Here is an 11,854-nt window from a genome sequence, read left to right on the forward strand (position 1 = left end):
AATGCAGCCAGAATGCAATATACAAAAAGGAGAGCCTTAGCAGGGCTCCAATCAACTTTCAGCTTTAAGAGCCATCAGTTGACATTGTGAGCTTTGGAGTTTCCATGCAGTTTCATTAACAATTCTGACTCTATGGAGAACACCCATCTCCTTTTATGATTTCATTATCTTTACTGAAGTTCAGACTGCCTTAAGAATGCAAGAAGCGCCTTACTGGATTGGTCCATCTAGCAACATATCTTGTGTCTGACAGGAGCAGTTGGAAAGATTATTTTAGAAAAACACACGTTTGATCCTTCTCTGTGGTTCATCCCCCTTGTACAGCTTCAGCATGTTTGTTGTATTAGTGTGTGTGAGGTAATTTTGTAGCCATTTATGGACAAGTGGTTCCATGAATTTCTCTAAATGCTTCCAAACCACTGATAGCATCTGCTTCCAAAACTTGAGAGCACAGGTGCTTAGGTATAAACACCTAAATTACATTTGAAATAGCAATTTAGGAGCTTTATTAATAATAATTTTTAAAAAATTAAAATCCGCAGAAGGGCTTGACCAAAAGCCTGTGTGCTGTAGAAACAAAATTGGACATTCTTACAAAGTTTACAGCAGTTCTATGACCATGCCAGCTGTCTTTCACATGGAGTTTAATTGAATGTGACATATATGACAACCACGTCTCTCATACTGTGCAATCAGTGTTGCCATGTGTTTTAAAATTTTTCATAAAAGCATTCAATAGGAGGGGAACATTCAGTAATCACCTTCATTCCAGTAATGAACTGCTGGATCCATACAGGTCTGCTGCAAGGGGAAGACTCCTCACAATGAGTAATGTCAGACCAGATAGAAAATATGCCATTGCATCTCTCTGAAGAAATCTCTACCAGAGAATATCTGTGGAATTCCTGTTACCAGAGAAACTGCAAATACAACACGTAGCACTGACACAATTTTTCTACACAAGAACAATGAGGATTCAAGTACTAGGCCTCAGCACTAGGGCTTGAAAGGCTATCCTGAACTGTACCTTGGCCATTGGCCAGGATCCTCCTACTACTTTTTATTTCTATATGAACATTATCAGCTAAGCCTCTTTGTTATGTTACACCATTTAGTACTAGTCTACCATTTGGTCTTTACCTCCTACGAAATTAGTCAGACTAGGTTTATATCCATAAAGTCTTACTGGAAGAAACTTGAATCATTGTGACTATGCATTATTAATTAATGCTTAATTTTTAAACAAAACCTACTTGCTAGATTGTACATTACTGTTCCTTGTTTTCAGCCACACAATTTCAATTTATCACAGAAACTTTTAGTGTTAAGTAAGTATTAACCCCTCTTCTCCATTCTTGGATTTTTTCCCTTTGAAACAACCTTCCAATCCATGCTGGTAATATTCTCTTTCCTCAGGATGTTGTACTAATAATTTTCCAAAAATATTAGCAGGGGATCCATAGCAACTGTTGATATGACTCAAAATGATTTAAGAGCAATCTTAGCAACCTTCTGTTAAGATATACTTTATACAGCCTCCCCCACTTAGCAAAATCCCACAATATGGCAAGAAAGATTTGTATGTCTAAGAATAGCTACCTACACACATTTTTCAAGATGACTGAGCCATAATGATTTAAATCCTCCCTACCACAGTTTCAGCAAGATGTGCCTCTACAACACTATATCAATGTGCTCTGCTCAGAGTTTTGAATCCTTTTCCTTTTCTAAATCACACCATTAACATCCCTGCCATTTTAGAAATAATGTTTATTGATTTTTCTGTTAACACTGCTATAAATTAAGTGATGTAATGGACAGGATTATTGAAGTACTATAAAGAATATGTCTTTCAGATACTTAACTACATATTGAAAAAGCACAGACACTGGAAAAATACTGCAGTTCTCTGCTGTTCTTGAAAGTTTAGGTTTGGAAAGCTTCTTTTTATATGACAGAATGGACATGTAAGAGAGATGACATTACAACTACCTGCTAAGTATCAAATGACAGAAGAAAAACACATGATTCAGATGAAACTGACAAATAAATATATAGTCAGAAGTAAGAAAATTCCTTCTTACTTATGACCCTGAAACATAAGATCAGTAATTCGTGGGACAGAGCTGCTAAAATCCCTTTATGTAGCAGAGGTGTTATTAGTAAATGCCAACAGCTTTGATCATTTGCAGGTGAAGAATCAAAAAAGAGCTGAACAGTCTGAAACTAACGATGCATGAACAACACAGAAGAAAAACAGTAGAATCACCACCAGCCTTCCTTAACTAGCATTGGTTTCTATTTATGGGTTATACAAGGTGAGCTTTTAAGCTAACGCTTGAAACACGGTGGAAGATCTTTTAACAGACCATCACATAGACAACAATGATCTTCCTTTCTTAGGAATTTATTCAAGATTACAGAACAGCAGGGACATACCAAAGGAGAAACAACCTTTTAAGGAAGATGCGTTCATGAAATTGAGCCATGGAGCTGTGAGGGGTCTGGAGCACAGATCTTATGAGGAGTGGCTGAGCGAAAAGGGATTGTTAAAGTCTGGAAAAGAGGAAGCTCAGGAGAGACTATGTCATCCTCTTCAACTGCCTGAAAGGAAGTTGTGGCAAGGTGGGGATTGACCTCCAAGGTAACAGTGACAGGACAAGAGGGAATGGCCTCAGGTTGCACCAGGGGAGGTTCAGGCTGGATATTAGGAAAAAATTATTCTCAGAAAGAGTGGTGAGGTATTGTAACAGGCTGCCCAGGGAGGTGGTACGGTCACTGTCCCAGGAGGTGTTTAAGAAAAGCAGATTTGGCATTTATGGACCTTGTTTGTAGGCACTGTGGTGACAGGTGGATGGTTGGACTGGAAGATCTTAGTGATATTTTGAACCTTAATGATTCTATGGTAAGCTAGACCACTAGATTAATCTTTTTTGCAATGTCACAGGAAAGATACTTCCATATTAATGTATCCACTGGAAACTTCTAAGGAATCTCAGTGTCTTTTGTACCCATCTGAGAGCATAATTCAGGCTGACAGACAATGTGAGTTTCTACAGTACTGAAATCCAGGCCTGCATCAGACCTCACCAGTTACTGCATTTACAGTCAGCATCCCAATGCTGCCGATGTCTTTCTTTCTGGGGCATTTCCAAAGCACTAAAACAAGCAAAAGATCAAATCAATATACGATACATGAAATTTGTCCACTCGCATGCCTAGGGACATGCACACAGATTTTGAATTCAAATTTTGATAATAGATACACTGAGTCTGAACTGTTTTTAGTAAAAACTGGCATGGTATGGAGAAGGAGGGAGGGAGCACACAGTCTGTAACTTTTATAATCCTTCAGACCCCGAGTCACAGATTAGTTTTTTAGACTGTTTCTACAGGACCTTCAAGTCACCAAGCTTTCATTCTCGTTTATTGGGCAGTTTTTCAATTGCTCAGCCTCCCATTATAATGCAATTCGAGTTCTATCCTTGGATGTTTGATTTTATATTCTGTCATCACTACACATTGATTAAGCTTTAGCTCATACACTTGATTGTGCTTATTGGTTTCTTAGAGGATGGTCAGGGTTTATGACAACATAACACTCACAGTTTTTCTAAGAACACTTTTGGTGATACTTGTTCCTGACTGTGATCAGATATATTCAGCAGCTTTTAAAATTATCTTGTTTGCTTCAAAACAGACACACAAAAAAAAAAAAAATAACAGAGGCTGGCAAGCCTACCAAACCTGGTCTCCCATAGAACGTTTCAGATAGGAAGAAGAGATGGTTGTTTTTACCCCACTTGACTCTACAAGCAAGTAGAGAACTAATCTGAAATGCAAGAGACCTAGATTCAGCTTTCTTTTCCACTTGCTTTTCCTAGGAGAACCATTCACTACCAACTTACGTAGTATTTTGAGGTGGGAACATTTCACTTTCCGCTACTGAAGCTGTTCTATCCTGGACACAGTTTTATAAACACCTGTCGGGACAAAGACAAGATGGAAATGAATACTGCCTTCACCTACGGCCCAACCCAATAAATATTCCAGTATTTCATAACAACTTCTAGAAGGTGTCTGGGAAATAAATAAGTCTTTATAGTTCACTATTAATAGGTAATTGTATGCATCAGTGGGCCATAAGTTAGAAAAGCAAGTGTGTAAAAATAGAAGACAGAACTTGACATTCATCAATGCTTATGGGCTGGCTGTAACTATGTAGTCACTTTTAATTGCTGCACATCTTCCATTCACATGAGGGGAGATTTCCAAAGTGACAGAAGATAAAATATAGCCTTCTTAAATGAACTTACATTTAGTTATCTCTGTTATATAAATTCCTGGTTGGTAAACTATACATTTCCCATGGTAAAGCCTGTATACTTGAACAATAAGGTTATCTCCCCCTTGCTTCTTTTCTGTTCTTTGCTCTCCACTGCTGGGTCTTGTTAGTTTCTCCTACACTTACAGGTCTTTTTTCTTTTAAATCGTCTCATCATTTAACATTGCACCATGTCACTTTTGGAATTCTGCCAACTTTGGATGCCCCTGGTACCTCGATTTTCATATGGTGGGTCTGATGTTGGCTTACATAAAGGAGGACCATTAGGTTGGAGCTTTTATATACAATGCCACTACGTATCTACCTAAAACGATACTGGATTTCTCTGCTAAATATCAGAGCATATGTGAGAGAAACACATCTTGCTGGCATGCATTACCATGGTGACTTGTTTCTTCACTCCTTTGTATAGACTTTTACTTATATAGACTTTGCATAGACTATTAACATTTACCTTAAATTTCCTTTAGCTTGATCCAGTTACTCAAAGCTATACAGAATGTTTCTTGTTTTGTACTCTACTATGAAATGAAATCTCTTCAGGACCATCAATCTGTTTTCAACCTCTCTTCTGATATGTCCGTTTCCCCCCAGTCCACCCTCTTGAACATTTATATCTCTTATTCATTCTAAAAGCCAATATATAGCTGGCTTAATAAGTACTTTTGAAATGCTATGCAACCAGGGAAGAAAAATAGGGCTAGAAGCCTGAGAAGTCCAAAAGGTCCCCTAGGATACTGACAAGGAGGATGTAGGGCTGGGATTTCATCATAATTCCCTTGGAACAGAATAAACCAGCTGCAGGGCAGCTAAGGAAAGCTATTTTGTTTGTACTTCATGAAAAGTTACATCAGAAGCAGCTTCTTCAGAAGAGCCCATTTCTAGCAACTATTAATTCACAAAGGCAAAGAGCCATTCTTTCAAAGTACATAAGGAGTAATAACTAATACAGGATATCCTCAAAAGCACTCACCAAGTTACAAGAAAACTATTCGGGACACAGACATGCAATGTCTGCAATTCCATTTCTGACTCTTCATAAAAAGAAGCTAAAATCACAGTTGGCAAGGGTTCTAAAATGCAACAGTAACCATAAATACTCCTTAATTTTCCTGTCATTGCAGAATTAAGCTACTTCCAGCTCACACAGATCTTACCAGGTGTGCTAAATTGATGTCATTATAAACCATCAGGAAATACCCACAGAGACCTGTAGCAACATTTAGAAGTTTTGTTAAACAGCTGTGTGTTATAATTGATTTGTATTATTTAAAACAGCTAAAGCAAGTTATCTCCGGATGTAGAAAAGGGATGACTGAAGACTCCAGGGAGATTTAACTCACAAGAAAGCCAATCATAGGAACTTCATTTGAACATTTTAAGATTATTACTAGAGGAAGTGCAATTAAATCATCACCATTTATCAATTATCATTATAAAATAGTATGCAACCTTATCATACTAATTTATTTATGAGAAGGTAACTAGATGATTTCTGCTTTCTGCAATAAAAATCATCTAGTCAGTAAAAACATCTGAAGGTATTTTCCTTGAAAATGAATGTGACTTTCCAATGGTAATCAAAGGTAACAAAAAAAGTTCAGGTTTTACCTAAAATCTGTTTTTAACTGCATAGGCAATGTAGGTGCTAAACACCTGAACTCTTCAGAGCTTAGGCAGCATTCCACTTCAGGTCCCAGTTATGAAAGGCAAGAGTATGCACATCACATAAAAGACACAGAACACAAGTACCTAATGCTCAGTTGACACTTGTGGATCTGTGATTTATAAATGGCAGCATAACTATTTCCCCCCTAACCTACCAACCCTTTAAATCAAGGGTTAAATGTTAAGTAATATTATCCAATGACAGTCTTTTGTTCATTTTTTTCCTAATGGTGAACTGCTTGTAAAATTCTGAATTTTTTGTTCTGTTCAGGAGCAAAACCCCAAATGTTCTTTCTCTGCTGTTCACGTGTTCTGAGATTTCAAGCTTGTTTTGGTGATTTTGCCCAGTGACTTGCATTATATGATCCACGTCCCTGCAGGCAAAGCATAACCCACATAACAAAATGGGTCAGCAGAAATGCAGAAGAGAAGAGAAACTGTGTATTTCAGTTCAAAACCCTGACCCACTTGAGGGCAAAAAACACATTTTTTCTTGCAGACCTAACTTGTTTTGATCTGAGCCTTGCAGGCAATCGCTTAAAGCATCTTTTATAATTTCTGTGACAATTCTCTGATTTTCACTGTTGTCTTATATACAATCTGGCATGCGTATCTCTCAATTTACAAGGGGAAGCGTTATATCAGCAGTTGCTGGCATTTATAATGCTACTATGCTGGCACTGCAAATAGTGCCAGTGCTTTCCCTCCCCTCCAACTCTGCCAGGAATGTACTGAGAACCATGCATTCCCTTCACATTCTGATCACTAGACTGAATGACCACGAGTGAATGCATCCTCACTGCCTGGTGCCTTTCTGCTCTCATCTAAAATTAAAACTACAGACCCCTTAAAGCTGCTTTCCCAGAGGCTCTCTCTCACAAACATGCAAAGAAGCACATTTTCAACCCAGGAACACAGCTGGGGCTTACCAACCCTGTTCAATACTGATGTGAAGCAGGCTTACCTCACTCAAAACAGTGAAATTCAACAACCTTAAGCCACAGGTACATAGCTTTCAGGGAGAAGATATATGTACAAAAGATGTAGGGGGAAAAAAGGTAATTCTAAACTACATGTTTAGTAGAACTGCTTAAGGATCTCATCGTCTCCATTTTCTACCTGCCAGCAGTTCCAACATCATGCTTGAGGCTCAGTCTGTATTATTCTAGAAGAAATGGTTTAACTTAGTCCGCAGTGTCCTTATTTAATGGAATAATGCCTTGATGTGTTATGTTCAAAAGTATTTTGCTGTAAAACTAATAATTTCTCTGAAATATTCTTTCTCATATCCTAATTTCTGTTTGTCACTGGACTCATAGTCTGAACTGCCCCTGGAAAAGTGTCACCAACTCAAGAGTTTCAGCACACCATACATTTTACCATCCATAAAACACATATTCATAAGCCTCATACACATCTCTAGTTATAAGATGCAGGACAGTTTTACCTTACTGTTCATTAAGAGTAATCTTGAGGCGGGAGTTTTCTGGTTTTCCTTTTGGATCCCATTGCTCTGGTTTTACACATTTCAAACATATTCCTTACACTTTCCTCACAGTAGCACTGCATTATGATTTATTACTTATACAAGGTTGTAGGTTCTTGCAGCACTTTGCATCAAACAGTAAGAAAAAAATCACTTTCTATTGAATGTGAAAGTGGCTTTGGGCCATAGAGGATTCTGGAAGAGTGTACAGAAGTCAAAAAAACCTCTAAAGTGCACACAGCAGATACTTCTACACATTTTTGCATGTGGGAATATAAACTATCCACAGACAAGAACAACTCCACTGGGAAATACTAGAGATGATAACACTGAATGATTCCTAACATCTGACTGTAGGGTTACTGGTCTCTATCTACCAGAAATGCAAGAAGATGCACTCAATGAAGGCAAAGTTAATTGAATCCTCTGCCTCTCTATGCAGAAACAATGATCATTTAGCTACAAATCTTACACTTCAGCTATGAATCACAAAACTTCACAATCTGAACTATAAAACTTTCTTGTAAAGATAGGCAGCTACCTGCTAGCATATTATTTTATTAAAATCTAGTTTTCTTCATCCTGCAGTAGACAAACTGGGTAATTAGCACTTTATTTAAAAGCATCTATTAAGAGAGTCTGCAAACTCACAATTAGAATTCAGAAATGCACGGTGAACACTGGATAACCAATGCCTGTGAGATTCCCAGGGAGGCATTATAATACATATAATAGTCTGTGGCTGCAAAAACATGAATGTTGCTTGTGTTCCCATGATTGAGTACCATTTACAAACAGTAATTAAGTTGTATTAGTTGAATTATGGGAACACCCGTAGACCTCAGCTGAGGTTACATTCCAGTTGTGCCAGCTGCTGCATCAAGAAACCTGTGTACCTGAAAAGAGCTAAGATCAAGAAGCCAATGATTGAAGCAGTAAAGGAATAGAGGCATCAATATCTTCCTCTGATGACAAAAAACTTCACAATTGGAGAGACTCCACTCTTTGTCCAAACTTGCTCTGCAGGCTTGGAGCAACCAGCTCAGCTCTGAGCCATATGTCACTTTTCCTACGCACAAATGAGACAGTTTTCAAGACAGCCACCATGCAACTCCAGGAATATGGTATAAATTGCTGAAACAGTCTAGTGACTTCAAGACCACTTCAAATAAAAGTGATTTGAATAGCTCTAAAACAAGGCAGTGATAGAAGAGTTCACTAATCTGTTTCCTCTTGTAAAACACAGTATTTATTAACCACTGATTCTTAAGCACAGTTGTCAGGAATAACATATTATTTGATTGAGAGAGAATTTTTTTCTCCTTCTATCCTAGGAATTGCAAGTTTTCTTAAAATAAAAAATTATACAGACTTTTTAGTAACTTTATTAACAGATGATCTGGGAAATATTGCATTACTAGACAAAACACAGGTAAGTAAAACTACTTTTTTATTTACCCAAATCCATGATTACACAGAAATCACCAAAACATTTCATGACTGGCTTTGGTAATATATTTGTAATGAGAGATATTGCCACATTAAGTTTTAAATGGTGAATTCTTCAAAATCAAGGTCTGAAAATGTTGTTGGTTAAGTGGCTCAAAAAGTACCTCAATAAGACTTTTGTTTGCATACAGGAGAGAAAGAAGACCAGTGAGGATTTGGGCACATATTGCATTCATCAATTGTGTAAAGGACTAGTGGCTTCTCACCTGCTGTGTAATAGTGTCCCACGGTCCTTCCTGCAGGCGAGCCTGGTAGCACAGATGAACACTTTTCCATATTTCATCCAGAGTTAAAGGTCTTCCATCTATAGAAGTGGAAAAGGGAAACACCACCCACAGTTAACACAGTTACTTATGCATTCTATATCTTTAGTACAGAGCAGCAAAAGTAAATACAAAAATACTGATTCTCTGGAGGGAGAGGGAAACAATCACATCAAAATGTGAGGCCACTTCTGGCCTCAAAACTCCTGAACAGCATAGCTCAAGGTCCTAACTGGATGTGTGTATAAAACTATTCTGAGTTCTGAAAACTAACGTAAATACTCTTATCTTCATTCTCTGTCACCTGAAAGCAACAACTTACTCTCTAGATTGCAATTTGTAAAGTTAAAGTAATTATGTAAAACAACACTCGGGTAAAAGAGATTAAAAAACACTGCCCTTCAGTAACCTAAATGGCTGCATTGTTGCAGCAGGCTTATAGTTAGGATTATGCCAAGGTTTTAGTGCCAACCATTTGGAAAACAAGCAGTTTTTTTCCTGAATATTTGTTTTCGACAAACAGCAATAGGATATTTGGGTATACTTTCAATAAGTAGCTACACCTTAGCATTTATTAAGTGTCAGAGACTATTATTCTGTGATAACCAGTTTTATTCTACTGACATTTTCATGTCTGTAAAATGAACAAGATTTATTCACCCAATTAACATTTGAATACCATGTTTAGGTGTAAGTTAAAATCAGCTGCCTACTGCCTCTGTTTCAGTCTCTGCACACATTTTATAATGCAGCTCCAAGTTTTGCCCTTACATAAGACAAAGCAGGAGTGTTAAGATATGTAGCAAATGAAGTATCTGTGAAAGCAACAGAATATTCAGTAGATATGCAAAGCCATCCTCGGGAAGGTGAGACTTGCTAGATGTTCATGTCCTATAGCCTATGATGGCACATATCAAAGTTGCTCTGGAGACAGTCTAACACCTACTTAGAAATTTGGTACTAGTGTGTAAGTAAAGTTTAGAAGGAAATATTTACACCCAGATGACCAGTGTATATGTAATACAAAATGTCACAGGAGCTTTCAGTTTTCTAATTGCCTGCAAAGGCAATCCAGAACAACTCCCAGTGCAAGATGTAAAACAACACACATTTCAATAAAAAATGTCATCCGCTCTTCTAGATTTTGCTCTGTACACCTTTGTATTTGTGAATTGTTGGAACATTCCTGAGCAAATGCAGATTATACACATGGAATGTATTATTCTAAATTTAACTATCCCTAACTTTAACTGTTTAACTAACTTCAACATCTACAGAAATTATCAAATACATAACAAGAATTAAGCACATTATACTTAAAAATCACCAGAGTTTTGCTTTTACTTCATGTATGAAAAGCAGTACATGTTCCATCATATTTCACTACAGAACTATTTTCATTTCAGATGAAAACATGAACAAATTTAAACTAAAACTTTTACATTACCTAAGTGAGGTCACAGTAAAAAATATCACTAGTTATTACAGAGTGATTGTAGTGGTTCACATAGGAAATAAATAAACACTGATCTGGGCATTCTGACCATGGATTTATGTAGCAAAATATGTTTGGATTTAAGCCCTCCTCAAATTTTGAATTTTCCTCACAAATTTAATATGTTACACTAAACTTTAAATGAGTTTGATATCAGTCAATTTTTTATTTTAATTGAGTAATATTTCATACGTACTCCCAAGAAAATTCCTATAAATTCTTAACTGAGCTTGACCAGCCTGGTTTCCTAGAAGATGGGAAGATGACTACAGCAAGAAAGAATAACTTCTCTATACTTTACATGGACATGAGGTTCAGCCACAAGCTGGGAACTGTATGAATTCTTGCAAAAGGACAGGTGATTAATAGGCAGTTTCCACTTTGCCCCTTGCAGGGTGAAGACCTGAAAGGCTAGCATTTTTTCTCTGCATTAAAGGAATAAAATACAATAACCAAATTAAAACAATATAGAATAGAATAAAAAATACATGACAGAACTATGAGAAATAGAAGAGTTTGAAGTTTCAGTGGTCTGTTTTGTTTTTGATTCTACAGGCCAGTAGAAAACTGTTGCTGCTGGCAATGAGGGGCCTGTGGGACTCACCAGGCCTAGCAGCCATTGGGTCTTGCCGTTTGTGCATCTCCACTCTCAGCTCTCTGCAGGGGAGCTCAACTCAGAAAGCACTTCCAGAATAAGAAGGCAGCATCAAGCAAAGAGACATGGCAGTAGAGGAAGGTGTGGGCTGCAGATTCACTCAGCAGTGTATTTATTTATTCATCAACCAGCCAGAGGTTGAGGTGTCTGCTGCTCATCCCAAGCCCTGCACTAGGTTTAGCTGGAAGCTGGTGTGTTGACAGAGGAGAAAATTTTGTGGTTTTGTGTAATTCAGCGTACTAAATAATCACACAGTTCGCCACAAAGAGTGAAAGGAAAGGTATACCACGCAGCAGGAGCTGTGTGTGGGCCAGCCCAGGCTTACTGTACCTTTCTGAAACACTGTGCTCATAAAGCCACAAACCTGCATACAGAATCACAGAATCACAGAATTACCCGGGTTGGAAGGGACCTCAAGGATCATGTAGTTCCA

At 37.7% G+C, this 11,854-nt stretch overlaps 1 protein-coding gene across 1 annotated transcript in view; it reads left to right on the forward strand.

Moving 5' to 3' along the window:
- The first annotated feature begins 1,959 nt into the window (after positions 1 to 1,959).
- EDIL3 (EGF like repeats and discoidin domains 3) overlaps positions 1,960 to 11,854 on the forward strand; it is a 98,370-nt gene continuing 88,475 nt past the window's right edge. The window contains exons 1-3 of the mRNA XM_015849756.2: positions 1,960 to 1,967; positions 6,394 to 6,452; positions 11,322 to 11,325. Of these exons, the coding sequence (XP_015705242.2) occupies positions 1,960 to 1,967; positions 6,394 to 6,452; positions 11,322 to 11,325 (71 nt within the window). The remainder of the gene's footprint in view (positions 1,968 to 6,393; positions 6,453 to 11,321; positions 11,326 to 11,854) is intronic.

Source organism: Coturnix japonica, chromosome Z (genome assembly GCF_001577835.2).
Source record: "Coturnix japonica isolate 7356 chromosome Z, Coturnix japonica 2.1, whole genome shotgun sequence".
Classification (NCBI taxonomy): domain Eukaryota; kingdom Metazoa; phylum Chordata; class Aves; order Galliformes; family Phasianidae; genus Coturnix; species Coturnix japonica.